Source organism: Pongo pygmaeus, chromosome 19 (genome assembly GCF_028885625.2).
Source record: "Pongo pygmaeus isolate AG05252 chromosome 19, NHGRI_mPonPyg2-v2.0_pri, whole genome shotgun sequence".
NCBI lineage: Eukaryota > Metazoa > Chordata > Mammalia > Primates > Hominidae > Pongo > Pongo pygmaeus.
The window spans coordinates 70,970,473-70,996,335 of NC_072392.2; the positions used below are offsets into that span (position 1 = coordinate 70,970,473).

A 25,863-nucleotide genomic window follows, 5' to 3' on the forward strand; every position below is an offset into this window, starting at 1 on the left:
ACAGACTGCAAACCTTTAATATAGAATACAAATTTTTAAAAAATGTATGTGTCCTTGACCCACTTTCAGGGATTTATTTAGCTGTAAGATTGGAAACAGCCTAGATATATACAGTTAACAAGGTATCAGTTGTATAATAATCAGCATGTTGGGATGATATAAAGCTGTGTAGTCATGAAAAAATAATACTGTAGCTAAATCTTTCTGCATATGTATCATTATTTCCTTAGGGAAGACTGGGTTTTAGTCCTGTCTCCATCAACCTCAAGATATGGGACCTCATGGAAGGGAGGGGAGGCAATGCCGAGGATGTGCTCCTGAGCAGGTGCCACAATTCTTCACCTGTAAGGTAGGTCTGATCATGGGAATTCACAGATATTTGTGATAGATGACTTATAAAAAATCACCTGGCAACATAAAATATCACCTGTAAGGTAGGTCTGATCATGGGAATTCACAGATATTGTGATAAACGACTTATAAAAAATACCTGGCAACATTAAATATGCCAGAAGGGTGAATTCCTGTGTGATTTCTATGTCCACAGTTCAAATTCAAGGGCTCTCTTCTCCACCCAGGAAATTACACAACTTCCCACTCTCAGTCATTCGGTTCTTCCTCTATAGACAACTAGGTCATACATTCCTCGATGGCAGGAACTGTTTTTTATATTAAAAAAAAACTCCTCAATTTTAATGGTAGCACCTGCTACACATAAGACACAAGAGTCAAGGTGGAAGATGGAAGAGTGTGGGATCTGAAGTTACAAATCTCAGTTGACTCCTGGTTCCTGTCATTTATGCCCTATTTGATCTTGGAAACTTCATAAATTATCTGAGTTCTGGGTTATCCATCTGCAACATGGGCACAATTACTGGCACTTAGCAGGCATGCACAAAGAATAAAACTTGCCTCACAGAGCCAAAGAGATTCCAGAGTATTAGAGCACATTAATAAATGCCAAAAATAAGAACATTCTTGTTAAATTCAGCATCCCAGTTTGGCAGGAAGCAGTGGCTCAGCCTGGCATGGTGGCATACACCTGTAGTCCTGGCTACTCAGGCTGAGGTGGAAGGATTGCTTGAGCCCAGGAGATTGAGACTGTAGTGATCGCATCACTGCACTCCAGCCCGGACAACAGAGTACGACCCTATCTCAAAAAAAAAAAACACCCTAAAACAAACAAACATTCCAGATGAATATAGCCTAAATATTCCTGCTATAAAGCTAGGCTGCTCTTCCTGTTTTTTTCTTGTCATTAATAATGATCAGCATTTTTCTCATTAATTTTCTTACTTTACATAAAATTCTATGGACTGGAATGTTTTCATTCTTGCTAACGTTTTGAGTATGTAGTTCTATAATCAAAAATAAGCGTTATTAAAAAGTATGTATCTATCCCCCGGCCATCCCCTGAAAAAAAACAACTCATAAGGAAAAAGGGCCAAAATATCCCTATGTTTCATCGAATTTCTAAAGATAAGCAGCACTTGGCCCTGTGAACTAAAGAGAGCCCATTTGTCAGGTAGAAACGGCCACTTACTGCCCACCCCAAAAGATACTGACTCCCAAAGGTCAGATCAAGCTGGGAGATGATCAGCATCATCTTCAAAGCAAGCCAAAAAGAGATAACCAGAGGAGAAGGAGGAGGACAGTACAGGGGGTGTGGTACCTGAGTAGGTGTCGGCTCAGCTGCCTGGATCTGAAAGTTCTGGGAGGGCTTCTGGGGGACAGTGGGGAGGGTGGCAGATGCCGCCTGCACCACCCGCAGAGCCTGCTGGGGGATCTGCACCACCTGCTGCTGCTCGGCCTTGGGGGGCACCACCTGGACCTGCTGGACCACAGCTGGCTGGCCCCCACCAGGGCTCTGAACAATGAGCAGGTTATTTCCTGCCTGGATGATGTTATCCGCGGTGGTCTCGATCAGCACTGTCTCCACCTGCTCAGCCACAGCCACAGGGGGCTGGGAGGCAGGAAGGCTCTTCTTCCTTGCTTTCTTGTTAGTCTTAGACAGCGGGGTTGGGGGGCTTTCAGTGAGGAGCTGAGTAGGGGCCCCGGTGTCACTGGCGTTCACGAGGTTGTTGACGGGCAGAGTGAGCGTCACATTGCCACCCCCACCTGTCAACTTCACCACATTGGCCCCGCTCTGCACGGGGGTGGTGGTCGTACTCGACTTCTGGATGGGGGCTGGCTTGATGGGGACAGGCTTGTGACTGGACGGTGAGGGGGTGATAATGGCTTGGTTGGTGCCAGGGATGATCTGGATCTGGTTGGTGAGATTGGGCTGTACTTGGATGGTCTGGGAATTGCTTGCCTGAATCTGAGGGACCGCCTGGTACTGGATATTGGCATTTGATCGGGTCCCTTTGTTGATCATGGTGGGATTCTGGATAGCGAACACCAGCTGCCCTCCAGGATAGGAGGCGCTCAGTTGTGACCCCTGAATCTGAAGTATATTTCCTTTGGAGGACAAGATTCCAAAGCTATTCTTGCCGGGGCTGAGAGGGAGAGGGGCAGGTTTGATAGGGACAAGTTTCCGCGGTGTGGGCTGTGGGGGAGCAGGAGGTGTCACAGCAGCTTCAACTGCTGGAGGGCCAATTTTGCTACATGTTGCAGCAAGCAGGGCTAAGGGAGATGGCTGGGAGTCCTGCAAAAAAACAGCAGAGAAAAGGAGTGAGACAGGAAGGCCTGCTGCCCAGCCGCCTCTGCCCATGATCCTCTCCTCCTGGCGGCATTCCACGCCAGTCTTCCCCACCTCCGGGGCAGGCATGTTGCCAGCACCCTCCCCTGCTTGGCTCTTGTCTCCCCTTCTCTACTGGTTTCTCCATTAAGTAAGGGAGAAAAGGTGGGCAATGTCTTTCTCAGGAAGGAACCCCTGGCAGCACCCCACAGACAGGGTAAACTAACAATGCGAGCTGACTTCCTACTCCCCGCTGGCCTTGTTTCTAAGGACACTGAAGCATGTTTGGCTCTTAGATGGAGTTTGTTAGCCCACCCCAGGGATTGAGGGGTCCCTGATTGCTCAACTGAGGAAAGGAGGGAGGAAAAAATGGAGGGGCAACAGGAGGAATAAATACTTCAATAAAGTGCTTTTTAGTACTCAGAACATGTAACTTTATAGATTGGGGAGGGCTACACTTTCGAGACAATGAGAAAGCCTCTGTTTTCCTTTTCCTTTTTTAGTGAGGTCTGGTGGAAGGAACACAGAGTTTAATCCTTGTTTTTCCCCCTGGCCCAACTGCGGCACCTTAGGTAAATGGCCATGGTTTCTCAGTAAAGAAAATGTGGCTAACTGAACCGTCCCCAGTCTCATAACCTAGGGTATTTATAGTGAGACAGTGAAGAGAGAGTGTTTTCGGTGAGTCTGTCCAGGATGCTGCAGCCCCAAGCCCTCGGAGCCCACTGCCTACTCGCCTGGGTGGTGGAGGCGGCAGGCTGCAGGTAGTCACTGGGACTCACAGCAGCAGTGGCAGCCATGCTGGTCTGTGGATCTGTTGGAAGAAAAGAGATGGAGTAATGTATAAAATGCCCAAAAAGAACACAAGCCCACTTGCCTCAGATTTTCTTTTTTTTTTTTTGAGACGGAATTTTTGCTCTTGTTGCCCAGGCTGGAGTATAGCGGCATGATCTAGGCTCACGGCAACCTCCCCCTTCCAAGTTCAAGCGATTCTCCTGCCTCAGCCTTCTGAGTAGCTGGGATTACAGGTGCTGCTACCATGCCCAGCTAATTTTTGTATTTTTAGTAGAGATGGAGGTTTCACAATGTTGTCCAGGCTGATCTCGAATTCCTGTCTTCAGGTGATCCACCCGCCTCGGCTTCCCAAAGTGCTGGGATTACAGGCATGAGCCATTGCACCTAGCCAGATTTTCTTTTTGCCTCTATTTGTTGCTGCTTCTCCAAGAGAAGTTAATGACTTTTCCCCAGACTTCCCCACCCTGGGTTGACAGCCTTACATCTATTTCAATAGATTACTTTCTCCTCTCCTCAGACTCAGCGATCTGAGGCTGTGAGGACAGCTGGTCCTGCTGTCGTTGGACTGCCCCCTCCAGCCACCATAGAGTCTGAGATAACACAAAAATAACCAAGATTATACCAGGACTCTCTTCTGTAACTCAGCTATGCCCTCTCTGCTGGGCACTGATGGCTCTCCATAGCTAAACTGGAGCTCCTCTATGGTGGGCAGTGGAGAGCTCCCCAGCTAATCCTCTAGCTCAAACTCAAGCCTCCTGTTCACTCCTGCTGTAGACAGATGCCAAAACTGGGAGGGAAGTATCGCTCAGCCAGGATTTCTGACAAGGAGGACACACCTGCTCCATTGCCAAGTCTTGGGTGTTTTATGCTCAGCCTTCACCACAAAGGCCATTGTCCCCAGGCAGCATATACAGCACATGGGTCAATTCTTTTTTTTTTTTTTTTTTTTTGAGAAGGAGTTTCACCCTTATTGCCCAGGCTGGAGTGCAATGGCACGATCTTGGCTCACTGCAACCTCCACCTCCCAGGTCCAAGTGATTCTCCTGTCTCAGCCTCCCGAGTAGCTGGGATTACAGGCATGTGCCACCATGCCCAGCTAATTTTTGTATTTTTAGTAGAGACAGGGTTTCACCATGTTGGTCAGGCTGTTCTCAAACTCCTGATCTCAGGTGATCCACCTGCCTCAGCCTCCCAAAGTGCTGGGATTACAGGCATGAGCCACCATCCCTGGCCTCATGGGTCAATTCTTTACTTGAATTTACATTTTTACATAGTACAATAGGTATGGCCCAACAGGCATCAACCAAGACTCAGTAAAGCTAATGACTAACTGGATATAACAAGGAGAATGAAAACAGAGTAAATTCTATTTTTTGTTTAAAAGTGTATATATTTCTATATATGAATATAATCAAATAGGAAAAAGTCTTAAGCCATTATCTCCTAGTGGTTGAGTTTTGTTTGACTTAAACTCATTTCGCACCTTGTTTTTCTGTACTTTTTCATTTTCCCATGATAAATATATTCTATTATACTTTTTTTCTTAAATAAAGAAAAATAAGGTTGAGGAAGTAATGAAGGGACTCGCTACTGTGCACTTAAGTCATCCAAAAGAGGCCAGGTACAGTAGCTCATGCATGTAATCCTAACACTTTGGGAAGCCAAGATGGGAGGATCGCTTGAGCCCAGGAGTTCAAGACCAGCCTAAGCAACACAGTTAGACCCCATCCCTAATAAAAATTTTTTAAAAAGAAAGAAACACAATATCAGGAAAACGAAAGTCATGAGAATTTTAGGAGAAAGAATCTATGCCATCTTAAAGTTCATAAATCACTAAGGAAAAGAACACCAGGCAGAGTCAGACTTCAATCCTAGACCTTTGGAAAGCAGATTTCAGTAAGTACAGAAATAAGAGGCATATTACTTTGAAGACTCAAAGAAACAAAAAGGCTCAGGGTGCATTCTGCTTGGAAGGCTGAGATGGAAGGATCACTTGAGGCCAGGAATTTGAGGCTGCAGTGCCCTATTATCACATCTGTGAATAGCCAAAACACTCCCGCCTGGGCAACATAGCAAGACCCCATCTCTTAAAAAAACAAACAAAAAGGCGCAGGGGTTGAGTCCTTGTAAGGAAATTGGCAAAAAGAGGATAGATATTGGGCTGGGTGTGGTGGTTCACGCCTGTAATACTAGCACTTTGGGAGGCTGAGGCAGGCAGACTGCCTGAGCTCAGGAGTTAGAGACCAGCCTGGGCAACATGGTGAAACCCCATCTCTACTAAAAAGACAAAAAATTAGCCGGGCGTGGTGGCAGGTGCCTGTAATCCCAGCTACATGGGAGGCTGAGGCAGGAGAATCATTTGAACCCAGGAGGTGGAGGTTGTAGTGAGCTGAGATCGCACCACTGCACTCCAGCCTGGGCAAGAGTGAGACTCCATCTCAAAAACGAACAAACAAAGGATACATATTGGGAAAGCAGAACCGTTCACATTTTGGCTGGCCTCAGGCTTCTCTGTTTGGAAGAACAATTCTTAAATGGGGAAAGGTAAAGAAAAGGTGAAGGCACTGGACGCAGTGACTCGTGCCTGTAATTCCAACACTTTGGGAAGGTGAAGTGTTGGACACTTTGGGAGGATTGCTTGAGGCCAGGAATTTGAGACCAGCCTGGGCAACATAGGGAGACCCCGTCTATACAAAAAATTTAAAAATTAGCTGGATATGGTGGCACATGCCTATGGTCCCAGTTACTTGGAAGGCTGAGGTGGAAGGATTGCTTGAACCTGACAGGTCAAGGCTACAGTGAGTTGTGATCACACCACTGCACTCCAGCCTGGGTGATGGAGCAAGATCCCATCTCCATAAAAAAAAAAAAGGCGAAGTCGAAACTGAAGCCCTGGATAGGTGATGAGCTGGTAAGAAAGCACACCAGTGCCTTATATGGTTACCAGGCCTGAAGTCCACACAAACTGTACTCCAGAGGAGGGAAGACTTTGCAGACACACCTGCAAATGTGTATGGAGCTGGAGGGCAGCTCTGGGCAAAATTATATATGCAGATCCTGTAATATTACAGGCACTGATCCTTGGCAAAATCCTAGGACAAATGATTGAATAGTACTGTAACTACTGAGGAAAGGAAGGAGTGACCACAGGGAATAGCATTGTAATATAGAAGAACAGGTCATGCTGAACAAATCTGTTTCTTTTTTGTAGGATTTTGAATGGATACATCAAGAGCATGGTGTACATCAGGTATTTTATTTCAACAGGCATCTAGCTGACATTTTCATGATAGTCTTGTGAACAAACAAGGAGGAAACTTGGGCAATATGATAGTCTAGTTTGTCTGGGGCTAAGCTGAGCATGCCTCCACCTAAGTGCTGAGAAGTCTGCTGCTGCAAGGTGTCTCAAACTGGGGTGGGTCTCAGGACCAGGGTTCACAGGCATCTCCGCAGAGGCCTTTTTATTCTTGTCTCGTGTTTTCACTGTGATGATTTTTTTTTTTTTGAGACGGAGTCTCGCTCTGTCGCCCAGGTTGGAGTGCAGTGGCGCGATCTCTGCTCACTGCAAGCTCTGCCTCCCGGGTTCACGCCATTCTCCTGCCTCAGCCTCCCAAGTAGTGGGACTACAGGTGCCCGCCACCACGCCCAGCTAATTTTTTGTATTTTTAGTAAGAGAGGGGGTTTCATGTTAGCCAGAATGGTCTCGAGCTCCTGATCTCCTGATCCGCCTGCCTTGGCCTCCCAAAGTGCTGGGATTACAGGCGTGAGCCACTGTGCCCAGCCAATCTTTTTTTTTTTTGAGATGTAGTCTCACTCTGTTGCCCAGGCTGGGGTGCATGATCTTGGTTCACTGCAACCTCTGCCTCCCGAGTAGCTGGGATTACAGGCACCCACCACTACACCCGGCTAATTTTTTTTGTATTTTTAGTAGAGACGGGGTTTTGCCATGTTGCCCAGCCTTTTCTTGAACTCCTGGGCTCAAGCAATCCCATTGCTTCAGCCTCCAAAAGTGCTGGGATTACAGGCATGAACCACCACACCCAGCCCAATCATTTTTTAAAAAATGAACATATACCATAGATCACCAGGTAACTGCTGCATAACCAAGTCCTGCACATTCCAGGGCCTGTGTGTGTGTTTACAAGTGCACTGTGTGGGCTAATTAGGACAACTTCATTCTGCACATTTAGTTCACGATACATCTGTGCAAAGTGAAAGATGACATAACTTCAGAAGCAGTGGAAAGACTGTGTTACCCTGAGTGACACGCTACAGGATGGGTGTGCAGAACTCAAGGAGCCTAAGTGTCAAGTCTGTGCCATGCTTACAAGGAAAAGCAATGATTTGGGTTCAGTCAAACATCACCCTCTTAGAATGATGCTGATAATTTGAATTTTACTGGCTTTTTTTGTAGTTACATGTGTGAACTTTATAGGAGCTAGATCAATGAGCTGACACACAGATTCATGTTCATACAAAATTAAGTTGTAATATTATAATGAAAATAATCTAAGCCAACCCCAAACCATTTTTCCTTTAGAGTGGTAGTGTTCAAACTATCAGACCAGGAACCACAGTTACAGAAACAATTTGCATCAAGACCCACCATATGCATACATACACCACACATTTCTGTCCCATGCTCATGCAATGAGTTTCCTGAAACAAAACTCCCTTATTACATGTGATGGAACGTGATATTTTTCTTTTCTATTTCGTTTTTTTAAATGCTGGCTGTGACCCACTAAATTGGTTTTGTGCCCTACAGGCTGGAAAACTTAGGCTTTAGAATGGTATTCACCACCCAAGTTCGGCAAAGATCTAGACGACAAGTAAAACTTGCAGATGTTGGCCGGGCGTGGTGGCTCACGCCTGTAATCCCAGCACTTTGGGAGGTTGAGGCAGGCGGATCATTTGAGGTCAGGAGTTTGTACCAGCCTGGCCAACATGGTGAAATCCTGTCTCTACTAAAAATACAAAAAAATTAGCCGGGTGTGGTGGCGCATGCCTGTACTCCCAGCTACTTGGGAGGCTGAAGCAGGAGAATTGTTTGAACCTTGGAGGCGGAGGTTGCCGTGAGTCGAGATGGTGCCACTGCACTCCAGCCTGGGTAACAGAGCAAGACTCGGTATCAAAAAACAAACAAAAAAAACTTGCAGATGTCACAAAAGTGAGAAGGATTGTAAACACAATGGGTATCAGTATTAGGATTCAAGGACATCTTAAAAAACTGGTAGGTACAATGTTTAAGAACATCAGGCTCCATACCTAAATGAGATTCTGACTGTGTGGTTCATTAGTGGGATGGTCCCTCTTAGCCTCCTCCTAGTGCCCTCTGTAAAACAAAGGTAATGTCATCCTTCTAGGATTTCTGTGAAGCTCTAATAATTTATATGACAGCATCAAGGGTTTAAAGGCACATATGGCTTTAAAGTTTAATAAGTCTTGGCCAGGTGCGGTGGCTCACGCCTGTAATCCCAGCACTTTGGAAGGGCAACGTGAGCAGATCACTTGAGCTCAGGTGTTTGAGGCCAGCCTGGGCAACATGGTGAAACCTTGTCAGTATATTAAAAAAAATAAGTTCTCTACTTAGGTTAAAAAACCAGTCATATGCATATAGGGCAGAAAGAGCCTAATAGTGCCATGTGGAAAAGCCCCAGAGGTTTTGACTTTAAGCTGAATGGGGGCCAGCACAATCTAGATATGGCTGCCAAAAAGGCTACTGCAATCTTGGATTGCATTTCTAAACGTTCAGTCATAGAACAAAAAAATAATATCCTCCTGTAGTTTGCACACTTGGGCCACATCTGGAGCATCAGGTTCTGTTCTGAGGGACATTTTAAAAGGGGGATTTTCAGCTGGAGCTTGTTCAGAAGACAGCAGCAATGGTTGTGGCCAGGGTGCCAGAGTGGGGACATGGGTTCAAAGGGTAGAACCAAGACTCCTGTGTGGACATTTTGAGGAAGATTTTAGTTAACACAAGAGAGAACTTTGAAAAGATGAAAATCAGTTGCCTTCTGAGGTACTATGTTCTCCCTTCTCTGGAATCACTTAACCAGAGACAGGACACCTGTCCCTGCTGGAGTCAGGATGTTGAGATGGGGTGGGAAGTTGGACCAAATGATCTTTAAGATTTTTATTCATGGCCGGGCGCGGTGGCTCACGCCTATAATCCCAGCACTTTGGGAGGCCGAGGCGGGCGGATCACTTGAGCTCAGGAATTCGAGACCAGCCTGGCCAACATGGGGAAACCCTGTCTCTACTAAAACTACAAAAACTAGCTGGGTGTGGTGGTGCGCACCTGTAATCCCAACTACTCAGGAGGCTGAGGCAGGAGAATCGCTTGAACCCGGGAAGCGGATGTTGCAGTGAGTCAAGATCGTGCCACTGTACTCCAGCCTGGGCGACAAGAGCAAGACTCCATCTCAAAAAAAAAAAAAGATTTTATTCACTGGAAGAAACTGCAGTGATTTAAAATAAGTTAAAAAAAAAAAAAAGATTTTTATACTTCTCAGACCATGTTGCTGATAAAAATACAAGATGAGTTTGTTGCTGGCAGAATTGCAAAGGAAGGCAATGGCTCTCCCAGGAGGCTCCCCCAGGGCTCAGGTTTGCTTAGCTAAAATTAGTGAATGACTCTCTTAGACATCCTCTATTATAAAACAGAAGGGACATAGGATCCGCACAGAGTGTAAATGAAATGAGACGAAATAAAAACGGGCCTAGCGTTTCATCATCATCTCCCTCTCTCCCTCTCTGCAGTCCTTACCCTGGACTCAACTGTTTGGACACTGGGCTGGGTTCTGAGTGACTCTTCAGTTAGGAAGTTAAAGCAGAATCTACTGAAGTAAGCTGCAGACTGCTGGCGCTGGACGTTGCACCATTTCAGCTTGGTTTCATTTTCCTCCCCAGCTGGTTCCTGAAATACTCCTACAGATCTCAAACCAATGTTTGCAAGTACCTTCCCTAGTGTCACTCAGAGCTTTATGGCCACAGGCTGCAGACCTGGGCAACCAAAAGAGAGACTGATCTCCCTGCCACTACAGAATTAATCTCCTGGAATTAACCATGAAAAGGAAAAGAGAGGCATTTCCCACTGATGTTTGGAAATGAAAAGTGGTTAAGAAGAGGTAGCATAGATACCTCACTGCAAGACTATGATCAAAGGCACTTTAGAACCTCATTAATTTGGAACCTTATATTTAAAATATACAATTTGGACATAAAATATACAATTTGGACATAAATTATGCTTAACTTTTCCTTCATACTATTTAAAGCGAGCCTAAATGGTGTTCAAAGATTGCAAAGGGACCCTTAGTCAGAATAATTGTTTTATACCACTTCCGCCATTTTAATAGTGCCACTTGCTTTTAACAGTAGTTTACATCCGGTCACTGAAACTGACACTTAACAACATAGGTAAGTGGGATTAGTGCATATTCTTGAAAGAAAAAGCTGCATTGCTTTCAAAGTTATATCATTCAGACTTTTCATTAAGTTAGGTTGGCTAAAACTTTCCCAACAGTCCCCAGGCTGGTGAAGTTTTACAATGATTTACTATGCAAGCAATAGTACCTCTCTTAGGCTCCAAGGAAAACTCCAGGGGCATCAAACAAGGTTTGAAGGCAGCATGGGATAGGGATGGGGTTGCAGGTGCCTGATGGGACCACACACAACATTCCTTTCCCATATTGGAAACCAATTTAATTCCAAAACCAGCAGAAAAGCATCCCCTGAGTTTCTGGACTCTTGATGTACTACTGATCATCCACCTCTACCTCCTGTCCCCTCCAGCACAGCCTTCTCTTCCTACCTCCTTGGCCAAACTTGGTAGAAAAACTGCTGGCACCCTGCCGTCCCCTCCCTCCTTCCCTACTCACTCATTTCCCGGCAGCATTAGGACGTCCACCCTGGCACTGTGCTCACGCTGCACCTGCCTAGGTCACCAGCGACCTCCTTGCTGCTCAATCCAACAGCCCCTCTGACCAGTGCCTCTTCCTTGAAATTCCCATGGATTTTCTCCCATCTCTCCTGCCACCTCTTCCCCTTGTGGGCTCCTCTTCCTTTGCCACCCCTTAAATACTGATGTTCCCCAACATCTGTCCTTTCTCCTCACCCAGCACCCTTTCCCTGGGTGACCATGCCTACTTGCATGGCTTTACATACCTTCCACAGGCTGGCAACTCATAGGCCTGTGTCTGGCAGATCTCTGCTCCACGTGTTAGACCTGTACATCCAGCCCTCTGTGGGTCTTCCATTAGGGGTGGCCACAGACACTTGGAGCACTGAGCTGTCAGCTTTGCCCATTCTTTGTCCAGCTTTCTCACCCTCAGCCACCACAGGCCTTCTTCCAGATCCTTGAAAAACTTTAGTCTCTGCAGCCGTCTTTCCTTGCTTACAGCTCTTTGTAAGACCTCACCCTTCAGGTCTCTGGCTGTTTGACTTTCCCAGCATAATTTAAGAGCCATTATGTAACAGGCAAGCCATTTCCTCAGAGAGGCCTTTCTGGACCCCTGAGATGAGGTTAACTCCTTTGGGAACACTCACCACCCATTAACTAATCATGAGCCCAATGTATGCGAGGGCTCCCCAGGGTGGGCCATGTCTGTTTACACCACTGAACTGCAGACACCAAGGCCTGGCACATGGCTCACAGACACCTTCAGTGCCTATGGGCTGTATGAATATCCTGGGTTAAAGCAGCTTCTCTTCTGGTATCTCCAATCAGGACAAAACCTGAGTATCCCCCTCACTGCCAACCAATCATCAAGTCCTCATGATTCCACCTCATAGACAAATCTCCCTATAGTGTACCCAGGCTCCCCATCCTCATCACCATGATCCACCTGAGATACTGCCCACGGCCTCTAAAACTGCTTCCTGGCCTCTGGCCTCTCCCTTAGCCAGCCTCCACAATTTGGTTAGAAGGCTCTTTTTAAAGTGCAAATACCATCCAGCTACTCTCCTAATTAACCCCTCAATTGTTCCCTGATGCTCTTGTGATAAACTTATAAAGGCCAGAACAACCGGTCCCTCCCTGATCCTCCCTCCTGACCTCTTTCCCTTCCAACTCTCCCAACACACACTTCAGTTTTTCATTTCTGGAATGAAAACACGCCACCCTGTCTCACTTGGAACCTGAAGCACACTCTCTCCCATTTGCCGGCCAGCTCCTGTCCTTCAGAGCTCATTTATACTCTCACTCAGGGAAAGCCTTTCCTGACCTCCTCCCACCTCAAATCTGGGTCAGGTGACCCTGCTACCTGCCAGTGCATACTCCAGGCACCCTTCAGCACTGTCCCATCAACACAGAGCTGGGAGTGTGTCCCTGTCCCACGGGTCTTTCTAGGCCTGACTTGGAGAGAGCACGTAACAGGAAGAGAGACCTCTGAGCCCTGGCCACCAGGCTGCAGGCTGTTCGACTGTTCCTTTCACTGAGAATGCTACTCTTGAGACCCAGCAAATAAGAAAAAGCACCTACAGAAATACCACAACAGTAGGCTTTAGGAAGCTTTTCCTTCTGGAGGGAACTAGGCTCCATCTCCACAACCCAGGCCTTGGGGGTAACTCGGCTTTTTTTGCCTGTGGGTTCCTGCCATTGTGGCTCTGGCTTTCTTGGCCTTTTGCTATGGTATTTCCCCTGGAGGAATTTCACACTGTGCAAACAGTCTTTCTCTTGGCTATTTTGGTCAGCTCAGCTGGGCCGTAAGCCAACAAAGCAGTTTCTAAGCCCAGGCTTTTCCAGTTGCCTAGCCTGGAAGAATTCAGAGCTGGTGAGGGAAAAGCATGCCCTGGCTGGTTTTAGAGAACAAAGTTGGACCTCAAAGAAAGCTGACAAATGGGATAACAGAATCCATTTGGATGAAGAAAGCAGCAACCTTGGTAGTGAAAGACTCCAAATTGTGCTGAATATTTCAATGAGAAGCAAACCTCAGTAATCACAATAACCATTATAAGGTGGGCGCGGTGGCTCATGCCTGTAATACCAGCACTTTGGGAGGCCGAGACAGGAGGATCACTTGAGGCCAGGGGTTCAAGACTAGCCTGGGCAACACAGCAAGATGCCATCTCTACAAAAAATGTTTACAAACTAGCTGGGTGTGGTGGTGTGTGCCTGTAGTCCCAGCTCCTTAGGAGGCCAAGGCGAGAGGATTGCTTGAGTCCAGGAAGTCGAGGCTGCAGTGAGCCATGATTGCACCACTGTGCTCTGGCCTGGATGACAGAGTGAGACCCTGTCTTTAAAAAATAATAATAAAAATTTTAAATAAACAAATAAATTAAAACCATGGCAAAAGAGCCCAATAACAGTAAAACAAATTTCAATGGCTTTCATTAAATGAGAACAACTCTTGGCAGTGGCTTGCTTATGCCACAGGCCGAAAGAAGCAAGAAGGTGAGTAAGGAATGGAGATCTTGTCTCCACATTAACCCTTTACTGAGCCTCCCATCTCCCCTGACCCCACCATCTCAGACCCCCAGCCTCAGACAATGACCCTTAGGTATGTCCACAATTTCATCAAGAGGTTAAAATTTCCTTCATCAGCTAAGATCCATTACGTCTCCCCTTCTCTTCAAGCAAAACTCCTTGCAGGAGTTACCTATACTTACTGTCCTTAATTTCTCTCCTGCTAGCTTTTCTTAAACCTGCTCCAACCAGGCTACACCCTCCCCATGCATGCCACCAAAACTGTTCACACCACCAGACACCTCCATGTTGCTAAAAACCTAATGGCTACTTCTACTTTTTTTTTTTTTGGGACAGAGTCTCACTGTCACCCAGGCTGGAGTGCAGTGGCACAATCTCAGCTCACTGCAAGCTCTGCCTCCCAGGTTCACGCCATTCTCCTGCCTCAGCCTTCCGAGTAGCTGGGACTACAGGCGCCCGCCACCCCACCCGGCTAATTTTTTTTTTGTATTTTTAGTAGAGACAGGGTTTCACTGTGTTAGCCAGGATGGTCTCGATCTCCTGACCTCTTGATCCGCCAGTCTTGGCCTCCCAAAGTGCTAGGATTACAGGCATGAGCCACCGCACCCGGCCTACTTCTTTTTTTTTTGAGACAAAGTCTCGCTCTGTTGCCAGGCTGGAGTGCAGTGGTGCAATCTCGGCTCACTGCAACCTCCGTCTCCCGGGTTCAAGCGATTCCCCTGCCTTAGCCTCCCGAGTAGCTGAGAGTACAGGCATGTGCCACCACGCCCGACTAATTTTTTGTATTTTAGGAGAGACAGACAGCGTTTCACCATGTTGGCCAGGATGGTCTCAATCTCCTGACTTCGTGATCCGACCGCCTCGGCCTCCCAAAGTGCTGGGATTACAGGCATGAGCCACCACGCCGGCCATGGCTACTTCTTAAACATCTGTGTTGCTCTGACAGTTGATTGCTCTTCCTTTTGATCTTGGCTCGCTGCAACCTCCGCCTCCTGGTTCAAGTGATTCTGCTGCCTCAGCCTCCCAGGTAGCTGAGATTACAGGGGCCTGACACCACGCCCGGCTAATTTTTTGTATTTTTAATAGAGTTGGGGTTTCACCATGTTGGCCAGGCCGGTCTCAAACTCCTAACCTCAAGTGATCCGCCTGCCTCGGCCTCCCAAAGTGCTGGGATTACAGGCGTGAGCCACCGCGCCCGGCCTCTTCTTCCTTGAAACACTTTCTTTACTTGGCCTCTAGGACACACTTGCTAGTCTCTGGCTAACTTCTCCCATATCTCCTTTGCTGGTTCTTCCTCTCCTCTCAAATTCTAAATGATTGGGTTGCCCCAGGACTCTGTCTCAGGACCTTTCTTCTGTCTACACCTGTTTCCTAGCTGATTTTGTCTAGTCTCGTGGGTTTAGAAACCAGTAAGATACAGATTCTATATAATTTTAACTCTCACATTTCTATCTCCACTTGTATATCCAACTGCCTACTGATAGCTCCACTTGGATGTATTAATAGGCATCGTAAATCTAACTAGCCCCAGCCGGGCGCTGTGGCTCATGCCTGTAATCCCAGCACTTTGGGAGGCTGAGGCAGGTGGATCACCTGAGGTCAGGAGTTGGAGACAAGCCTGGCCAACATGGCAAAACCTCCTCTCTACTAAAAATACAAAAATTAGCTGGGTGTGGTGGCGCACACCTGTAATCCCAGCTCCTTGGGAGGCTGAGGAAGGAGAATCACTTGAACCCGGGAGGTGGAGGTTGCAGTGAGACAAGATTGTGCCACTGCACTCCAGCCTGCACGACAGGAGCAAGACAACATCTCAAAAAACAAAACAAAACAAAACAAAAATCTAACTAGCCCCAAACAGTGCTCCCAATATTGTCCTAATCCTGTGACTCCTTCAAAATTCCCCATTGCAGTGAATGAATAGTAACTTCATCTTTCCAGCTCCTCAGCCTTAAAACCTTGGGAGTTATCCTTATCTTTTTTCCACACCCTACACTTGACAGCAAACCCTCTATCTTCAAAATATATGCCCAATCTGACTGCTTCTACCACCTCCTCTGTCATCACCTAGGTCCAGGTTTCTATCATGTCTCCCATGGATTAACCTCCTAGCTGAGCTTCTGACCTTGACCCCATCAGTCTATTCTCAACACATCCAGAGTAAGACCCATAATACTTAAATGAAACCATGTTATTTCTCTGCTCAGAGGCCCCCAATACCATCCCATCTCCCACTCGAAGTAAGAGCCAAAATCTCCATTGTGACACAAAAGGCCCCTGTGTGACCTGACCTCTTTCACCTGCCCTGTCACTCTTCCTCTCTCACTGCTTTAGCCATGCTGGCTCCCTGCTGTTCCTGAACATACCAAGTATGGCCCCTGCTGAGGGTCTCTGCATTGCTCTTCTCTCTGCTGAGTTCTCACCCCAGATAGAAAAAGGCTCAATCTCCTCCCCACTCCTTCAGGGTTTTACTCAGATGTCACCTTATCATTGAGACCTTCCCTGATTACCCTGTGTAAATTGCCACCCCCCTTTTTTTCCTTATCCTCGTTTTGCCTCCTTAGCACTTCTCACTGTCTAACAAATATCTATTAGTTATTAATTGTCTCCCACTAAGATGTAAGCTTCCTAAAGGCAGGAACTTCTCTGCCTTACTCACTGATGTATCCCAGTCCCTGGCACATGGTAGATGCTTAATAATCTATATTTGTTGAATAAGTGAATGAATAAATCCTAGAGGCTTTAGAGCAGGAGAGCCTAAAGTGAGTTTAGGAACCAAAGGAGAAAAGTTGCACATTTGCATATCCTGACACTAGGTCAGGATCCACTCCACAGCTGGGTTTAGCTGACCCAGACCCTGATGGAACCCTCAACCCCACCAGTCACCTCACATGTGGGCCAGTGCAGTCCAGTCCTGCTCCTGGCCAAAAACTTCAAAGCGCACGCCTCTCATCACCACACACCAGGTACTACTGCATTTCAATGCTTCTCTCAATTGACATGCATTATTAATGCTTCTCTCCATTGACATGCGTTGGCGGAGCTGGGATCGCACCACTGCACTCCAGCCTGGCGACAGAGCGAGACTCCGAGACTCCGTCTCAAAAAAAAACCAAAACAAAAAACAAAAAAAACAAAGCCGGGCACGGTGGCTCACGCCTGTAATCCCAGCACTTTGGGAGACTGAGGCGGGTGGATCACGAGGTCAAGAGTTGGAGACCATCCTGGCCAACACAGTGAAACCCCATCTCTTTTAAAAATACAAAATTAGCTGGGTGTGGTGGCGCGTGCCTGTAGTCCCAGCTACTCGGGAGGCTGAGACAGGAGAATTGCTTGAACCCGGGAGGCAGAGGTTGCAGTGAACCAAGATTGTGCCATTGCATTTCAGCCTGGTGACACAGCCAGACTCCGTCTCAAAAAAAAAAAAAAGATAACGAAGGCACTTGAATTTGAATACCACCTGTCTGTCTCCACCCTTAATTCTTTCCAAAACATGACTGTCATTTGCTAGTTTGCATCCTGACTGGGTCACATCCCATTGTACTGGAAGGGACTCTGGAAGTGTGTGCGGGTGGGGGCAGCATAGGGTGAAGAGAACCTGATCAAAGCAGGCCCAAGAAACAGCATCAAGTTTTTTTGTCAAAGAATACTGGGCCTCAGAATTTTAGAGAACAGGAGAAAAAAAAGAAAGCAAGATACACTTTTTCCCCTAAAGAATCTCATTATGTGCTTTGGCACATTTATTTGTGAGTCACTCCCCACATTTATCCTGGGCCATGATCAGCGTTTTTTGTTTTTTGTTTTTTGTTTTTTTTTGAGACGGAGTCTTGCTCTGTCACCCAGGCTGGGGTGCAGTGGTGCGCTCTCAGCTCACTGCAATCTCAGCCTCCTGGGTTCAAGTGATTCCCGTGCCTCAGCCTCCAGAGTAGCTGGGACTACAGGCATGTGCCACCACACATGGCTAATTTTTGTATTTTTAGTAGAGATTGGGTTTCCATGTTAGCCAGGCTGGTCTCGAACTCCTGACCTTAAGTGATCTGCCTGCCTCAGCCTCCCAAAGTGCTGGGATTACAGGCGTGATCACTAAGCCCGGCCCCAGGCCAGAATCAGCTTCTGAAATGAGTGGTGATTTCATTTCCCCTGAGAAGACAGGGCTGGCTTACCATTTACTTTTTTGGAGGCTGGGAAATGTCTTGGTCTGTTTTCTTCTAGGCTGATCTAAGAAGATTCCTAATTATCAATTGGGAGCAGAGATATTCCACTTCCAATTACATGGCCCTGCCTGCTCACTCTTACTTCCTATTCACACTCTCTTGGAGGCCACTTTGTGATTCTACCAAATCCTATAGGAGAGGTGACAACCCCAAAGAGAAGGCTCTAGAAAGATGACATTTGGAAATGTGTACGCTAGTGTCTGCTGGCTCCTCCCGAGCCACTTTTACTCTGTGATTGAGATGAAAGGCCACCTAACTGCCTAAATCACCACAAAGGGACAAACTGGTATCTCAGAGCACTCAGCAACAAAAACAAGCAAGCTAAGCCTCTGCACTGCAATGTGGCAGGGCTTCTGGCTAGGTATAGCAAGCAATTCTGATGTGGAGACAAACAGCAGCAATGGAAATGATATGCCAATGAAGGATTCCAACAGTTGGGTCTGCAAGCATGCTTGTCCTGTGACACAAACAGCCTAGACATCTCAGCACTGCTTGGAGCTGCTCACTGGGGGAGCCTAAGAAACATCAGCCCTTTCACAACCTCTTGCTCCTGAGCAGAGTTCATCTCCCAAGAGCACATCAGCCCGCAGCCCAGTCTGACGAGAAGCACAGTATTCCCCTGTGCCAGTGGCAGCCTCAGAGCATCCTGAAAGAGCGCTTCCTAGACACGCAGTGGAAGCCATGACTTCCCCTAAGCTGCCGGTGCTGCCTCTGAACTCACGTGGAGGTTCTTTTTTCAGTGTCCCCAGAGGCAGCAGAAAAATCCGTTTTCCATTTTGGAATCTATCAAGTAGGACAAATCTGCCACCTGGGAGCATCTCCTCAAGGGCAATCTCTACTCCCTTTCCTACATGGCCTGACAATACCATCAAGTTAGAAATGTCCCATGTTGGCTAGGCACAGTAGCTCATGCCTGTAATCCCAGCACTTTGGGAGGCTGAGGTGGGAGGATTGCTTGAGGCCAGGAGTTTGAGACCAGCCTGGCATAGAGAGACTATGCCTCTATTATTTTAAAAAAAGAAATGTCTCATATTTTTACCCTCTTCACTCATCTTTCTACCTTGCTCCAATAGATTGCTGACAGAAAAGTGAGACCTCCTCCACCCCAAGGTCTCCTAAGAGAATGCTGCTAGCCAAAAAAAGATCTGCTGATAATTGAGGAACAGCATCTTTAAAAAGACACTCAACTACATTTCAGAAACATAAAGATCTAAGTGTTGGCTCTATGAGGGAAGAAATAAAGAGAAAGAACTTTTTTTTCCTCCTACAACAGGTCTAGACAACGTCACACAAGGAGTTGCACGCATATCCAAAACAAAAGCAAGGCAAAAACAAGCAAAAAAGCAACAAATGCATTCCAAAATGATGTCCATTTATCAGCCCAGAAATGTACTGGATACTGGTTTAGTTCAGCCTGTAGGTGCTGGGAAGAAATTCACAAATCCAAGTCAGTTGCAAAAAGGGAAAACTCCAGACATATCACCCAATGAACTTGTAAGAAAGCATATGAGCTTCCCTGAACAGATTTTACTCCAGGTTTGCAGCCCGCAAGGTTTAAGATCGGGCCATGAGGTTAAATCTTGTAAACTCAGAAGTGTTCACACTACTGCATCCCTAAACTCTGTAATTCTCTACATACCCTTTAAAGCAGTGTTTCTCTGCATCTTTCATTCCATAGCCATTGTCCACCTGATCCAAAATATCCTAAATTTTTCAGTGTTTGGAAGCAGGGTTTCCAATTTTTGTGTATACAGAAAAGGGGGGTGTGTGAAAAAATAAGTATTAGAAAAAGAACATGTTACATATCTATCACAGAAATGAGTGGGCAAGGTTTAGAAGATGGCTGAAACAAAGCCAATACTAAGGTCTACTGGTTGGCTGCAACAAGTTTAAAATGTCTTCATAAGGGCCCTGGTTGGGCAATACTATACTTGCTGACAGTAAGCTTGGGAACTGCCACAGACCTATAGCAAAGGACTGTTCAACTTCTCCAAAAAGCTGGTATTAACCACCAGAAGAAATAAGAAGTTCAAGGCCAAAATATCCAAATGAACCAACCACTCTACTTGCTGAAATGCCATAAAGCTTCTTTACCCCAGACATTTGCCCAAATCTTATAATTTCTTTTCTCCTCTCTGACAGACCTCCAGAGGCCCAAACTTTAATAGAATCTGAGAGAAAAAAGTGGCCAGTCTATCTGCTGTCCACAGTGATGCCAAACTCTTTCTCCCGGAGCCAGTTCTCCCCATTGGGCAGTCAGGTGAGGATCCGATTATTAACAAACTCTACTTGGGTCTCCTTGGCAAAGAGTTTCTGGCTTCAGCAGCCTAGCTCAGGGGGGTTCATAATTATGTCAGACTCGCTTTTTCTCTTGTAGTTGCTTTTAACCAAAGAGGTTAAGCCTCTGTACAACCAAGAGGAAGAACTAGAATTAGAAAACTTACCAATCGTCCCAGCCAATGATAATCCATTTCCAACAGGTATTAATGCCTGTTAGAAGCCACTCGAACACTGACATCATCAGCCCAATTGATAGGTTGTCTGATAGATTCGCCCCCTTCATCGCACACAAGAATTTAAAACAAAACAAGACACTGCAGTTATATTCATTATTGCAGACAATGGGTTTCTTTGTGTTAGTAATTGAAATTACTGCTGTGGTCTGGACTCCACCATTATTCCCTTTGCAGCCTGTGAGCTAGCCAACACTCTAAACTTTCTAGCCCTAAAAATTGTATCATCCAGAATACCAACTCAATACAGCCCTCCACTGTGAAACCTTCTGGGGTGCAGCATGAAACAGTTTTAGTGCATGCCAGTGCACCTTGAAACAGTGTCCATCTGTAACGAAATGTGTAAACAGGAAACTTGGGCCAATTCATTGTTTAAAGCAGATCTACTGGCTCATACCTTTCTCTAGGAAACAATAAGTGAACAAGAAGTAACCTCAGAAGAAGAAAGAACTTTGGGAGAACGCACTGAGAAAGGCCAGACTGAGTCCCCTTGGATGAAGTTGATTAAGAAACAAACATGACAGGATGTTGCAATCAAAACCAAGGAATGCAGTGAGGACAGGTTTCTCAGTTGCCCAGAGGAGAAAACAGTTCCTTTTGAATTAAAATTAGAAAGCCGCTGGGAAGGAAACATAAAAAGCATGGGTAAGAGGCTGAAAACCGTAAGTCAGCAATGGGGATGGAGGTGGGTAGAGGAAGAGAGCAGGTATCTATTTTGTTTTATTTCTTCTGTAATTCCTTAAGATTGTTTGCGCCTGAGCTTTGGGACTGCAGTGGTCTCCCCCACGGGGCGTCAGGTAACAGGCTGGGAGCTCTGGCAAGAAGTTCTCAAACTTCTCACAAGTCTGCTAAGAGCTTGCAGATATCTAGCTGGAAGATCAAGGATCCAAGTGAAAACCTTAAAGGAAGGTTTTTGCCCACTCCCCAGTGAGAGGTCATCTGCCCAGGGAGTGCTCTCGTGTCCTGACACCATCGCCCGACTGGGATATATCAGTAACCGGGCTGTGGTCGATGCCGAGCAGTGCCCATCTGGTTGGCAGCGTCCCGACCTCAAGCGTTCCCTCGCCCCTCTCTGTACTCCGGGGAGCCCTGAATCGCTGGTGGGCATCTACAGTTAAGAGTGCAGGAAGGCCTCTCAGACACGGGGCGAACACCAGGGCTGTTGGCTGCCTCCTCGGAGCCGACACAGGCATAGTCCGCCCAGGCGGGAGAACGGCGTTGAAGTGGGTCAGCACCCGTCTGAGGGGTGCCAGGCCACCCCAGTGCCCGCTCCTCTCGCCGGCCCCCGGAAGCGCCGCCCTCCCGCCCGGCGGGCTCCGAGGGGGCGGGGAGTCGAACGCCCCCTTCCGGGTGCCTCCGCCCGGCTGGCCAGCCCCGCTCCTCCTCCGGGCGGGAATCCTCCCTCCCCCGCCCCTCCTGAAGCCGGGCCCCGACGCCAGGCCCAGCCCCAGGGGGGAACCCCCGGCCTCGGCTCCCTCTCCCCGCGGCCTCTGCCCGTCTTCCTGACCCTTGGGGGCCGGGAAGACCCCGCCGGCAGCGGCCGGGACCCACCGCTCATTACGACATCTTCCTCCCTGGCCTCCGCCGCCTCCGCCGCCACCGAGAGCCTGACACCGCCCGCCAAGCACCCGCCAATCCCGGAGCCCGCCACCGCCCGAGCGACGGCAGCCTTCACCAATAAGCGCTGGGAACATTGGGGACCGACAGCACTATTAACCAATCAACCAGAGGCATCTAGAGCGACGTTGATTTGACCAATAGGTCTGTGGAATGTCACTGATGGACGGTAGAGCGCACCAACCGAAAACCAATTGAATAATGAATGACATGTGCATCAGCCAATTGGAGGGAGGCAAAGTCCCGCCCACTGGGTGGTTGATGGACAGCAACAGGAAGCTGGAAGGGGAGGGGCTTAGCCGAAGAGTGCTTTTGTATTGGTCGTGGTTGACCTTCCACCCACCTCTAACCCAGGGGATGAGTGATAGATCTGCCCTGAAGCCAATCAGAAGTCCTTAGGGTGAGGCCCACAAATGTCCCAGAAATAGCATATACATTGCGCCCTAAGTCCAGTCTCGCCCAGGTGTGGCAGGAGCTTTTACCTGCTCTTCGGCAGTAGCCGGCTGCCACTCAACCCCATGCCTGGTGAGTGGAAAGCCATCAACCTTTTATTTAGTCCCTCTCTCGTTGTCGCCTGGGGAGGGGCGACTTTGTACCGTGAGGCACTGGGGTCCAGCACCATAGTGAGAGTTGGGGTTGTTTACGCGACACTTCTAAGGGGATTTTCACAATCGGTTAAGGCCCCGTTAATCCTCACATGGTTATTGCGGCGACCCCCATAGCCCACGGTCCCAAACGTGTGCGTCTGAATCATCCGAAGCTCTTTCTAAAGGCAGGCTCCCCTGGCCGCCTCTCCTAATCCGACTCGGTACTTCACGGGGCGTGCCTAGAATCTGCATTTTAGCAAGGGCCTCGCGTGGACAGAATTGCACGCTTGAGTTTGAGAAGTACTGCTTGGCCTCTGCCCCACTTACCCTTACCTTCTTGAGATGAGGTAAAGCACTTGGTAGGCACTATGCGGGTAGGTTTATCTTTGCTCCCAAGTCTCTTCCGAGAACTTGGGAAGGCTGCCTAGCTTGGTGAGGGAATCCATTCTGGCTTCAGACCAGTCTGGGTTTGAAACCTACACATCCCACTAACTTAGGCAGGGTACCGAAACTCCCTGAGCCTCACGTCCTCATCAGTAAAACGAGGTTAATCACACCTACACCTTAGCGCAATGGCTTAAAAAAAAAAAAAAAAAAAAGCCTATCAAGAGAAATACATTTTGCATACAGACCAGTACACTGCTATTTGTATGAGAGTGTCATAAAGTTTCCGAAAACAATGCTTACTACTTGTGACGCACTGATAGTTTCTATGCGTATCCTATCCTATCTTATTCTCCTTCTTGTTGATCATGACTGGCAGTTTGAAAAACACTGCTAGAAAAGGTTAGTGTGATAATACAAAATGCAGAGCAGAATACCGGGTACACAGTAATTGCTGAATAAATGTTTATTAACATAGAAAATAGACTCTTCCAGTCTTCTCTCAGTGTTAGCCTTTGAAAAACAAGACTTTAGACGATAACACTCCTCTAGTAAAGATCCTTCATGGGATCCGTATCTCCTAGATAAAGCCCAAACTCCTTTCTAGGCAAAGTCCTCCCACTCTTTTTTCTTCTTAACCTCAGCATCCACCAGAGGACACACACTTACTGGTGTATCTTTCATGCTTTATCTTCTCCCTCTACCTCCGTTCCCTTCCTACAAATCCTACCCTTTTCCCTCCAGGAAAGATTCCAGGTTCCTAAACACTTACGCTTTTTTCCACTAGTTGACTTCCTATCTGACCCTTCCCTTCTGGTAAACCCCTATGCATCCATGGCCGGATGTGGTAGCTCACACCTGTATTCCTGCTTTGGGAAGCCAGAGGCAGGCGGATCACTTGAGCCCAGGATTTCGAGACCCAGCCTGGGCAACATGGCGAAACCCCGTCTCTACAAAAAAATTAGCCGCATGTGGTGGTGCGTACTTTTAGTTCTAGCTACCTGGGAAGCTGAGGTGGGTGGATCACTTGAGCCTGGGAGTTTGAACTTAAAATGAGCTATGATCACACCACTGCACTCCAGCCTGGGTGACAGAGCGAGACCCTGTCTCTCAGAAAAATAAGTAAACTCCTATGCATCCTTCAAGACCCTGCTCAAAGTCTCATACCTCGCTCCTGCCCAGCCATAGCTTCTTCCTCCTCTGTGCTGCCCTGGCACATGCAAAAGAGCTTCTCTCTCACACACTATTTCCACGCTTTTATTCTCACTTCTTACTCTCCTGCTAGACTGAGCTGTGGTAGAAGGATTGAGGCCAGCACAGAGGAGGATCAGCAGGAAATGTAAGCTGAGTTAAAGAATGAATATTTGCATACAATGACATCTGCATGACTTGTTTGTATAGTCCATACATTCTGTTCCCAGGCCATTTTTCAAGTTTGGATTGCTTCACTGTCAAACCAAGGACTCCACCCGGGTTCCATGACTCACCCGTATTAGGGTGCAGGGGTTTTGAGGGGGAGGTAGGTGGGATTGAATATCCTGCTGGGCCACTGTCAAACCTCTTCTGGGAGAAAAACTGGGGGTAGCTATGCTTCTCCTATCCTAGAGGCCCCATCATGAAGACCGCAGAGGTGAAAAAAAAAAAGTGTGCACACACGGGACGGAGGACAGGGTGTGAATACTTGGAAGAATTCTGCAGTAGTTTTGAATTATTTGATTGGTTTTGCCCTTTTAAAGGTCACCTTATCCTTGTTTTGTTTTGTTTTGTTTGTTTCTAGGCTGTCTGACTCTTCTTACTAGAGACACAGCCAAAGAAGGGGACCCTTTTTTTTTCTTTCTTTCTTTTTTTTTTCCCCAAGATGGAGTCTTGCACTGTCACCCAGGCTGCAATGCTGTGGCGTGATCTCGGCTCACTGCAACCTCCGCCTCCCAGGTTCAAGCGATTCTCATGCCTCAGCCTCCTGAGTAACTGGGATTACAGACACGCACCACCACTCCCAGCTAATTTTTGTATTTTTAGTAGAGACAGGGTTTCACCATGTTGGCCAGGCTCGTCTCAAACTCCTGACCTCAAGTGATCCACCCACCTCAGTCTCCTAAAGTGCTGGGATTACAGGCGTGAGCCACTGCACCCGTTGGAAGGGGACACTTTCTAAGAAGAAGACCCCGTTATACTTTTGTCAGGCCCATTGGAGTCTTAGAGCTTTGTTCACAAACACCCCCGCTCCCCGAACGAGCACACAACTCCTCAGAGATTTCTTCTTTCAAGATGGCCCCTGTCAACAGAGAGGGAGAAGGTCAGGCAGCGGCTTGGAAATGCTTGTGCTCTCCCTGGCCACACTTTATTTATTCATTTATTTAGAGACGGAGACTTGCTCTGTCGCCCAGGCTGGAGTGCAGGGGCACTATCTCAGCTCACTGCAACCTCTGCCTCCCGGGTTCAAGCAATTCTCCTGCCTCAGTTTCCTGAGTAGCTGGGATTACAGACGCGCGCCACTACACCCGGCTATTTTTTATATTTTTAGTACAGACGGGGTTTCACTGTGTTGGTCAGGCTGGTCTCAAACTCCTGACGTCACGATCCGCCCGCCTCAGCCTTCCAAAGTGCTGGGATTACACGTGTGAGCCACTGTGCCCCGCCTTTATTTTTG

The 25,863-nt window shown here is 47.5% G+C and overlaps 1 protein-coding gene and 1 long non-coding RNA gene across 9 annotated transcripts in view; one reads left to right on the forward strand and one right to left on the reverse strand.

Moving 5' to 3' along the window:
• LOC129016621 (uncharacterized) overlaps positions 1–10,897 on the forward strand; it is a 33,216-nt gene extending 22,319 nt beyond the window's left edge. For all 3 annotated transcript variants that reach the window (XR_008494911.2, XR_010124771.1, XR_008494912.2), the window contains exons 2-4: positions 231–349; positions 6,684–6,722; positions 10,235–10,897. This is a non-coding gene — a long non-coding RNA (uncharacterized LOC129016621). The remainder of the gene's footprint in view (positions 1–230; positions 350–6,683; positions 6,723–10,234) is intronic.
• Positions 1–22,314, reverse strand: part of SP2 (Sp2 transcription factor) — a 35,434-nt gene extending 13,120 nt beyond the window's left edge. Inside the window, exons 1-5 of one of the 6 annotated variants that reach the window (XM_063656978.1) lie at positions 22,177–22,221; positions 20,557–20,669; positions 8,741–8,807; positions 3,415–3,491; positions 1,673–2,647 (exon numbers count right to left, since the gene is read on the reverse strand). In XM_063656978.1, coding sequence (XP_063513048.1) covers positions 1,673–2,647; positions 3,415–3,477 — 1,038 coding nt within the window. In that variant the 5' untranslated portion in view covers positions 3,478–3,491; positions 8,741–8,807; positions 20,557–20,669; positions 22,177–22,221. Of the gene's footprint in view, positions 1–1,672; positions 2,648–3,414; positions 3,492–8,740; positions 8,808–9,773; positions 9,897–20,556; positions 20,670–22,176 lie in introns of all 6 variants that reach the window. The other 5 variants (XM_063656979.1, XM_063656977.1, XM_063656975.1 and 2 more) reach the window with 5 other exon arrangements.
• Positions 22,315–25,863: the final 3,549 nt, after the last annotated feature.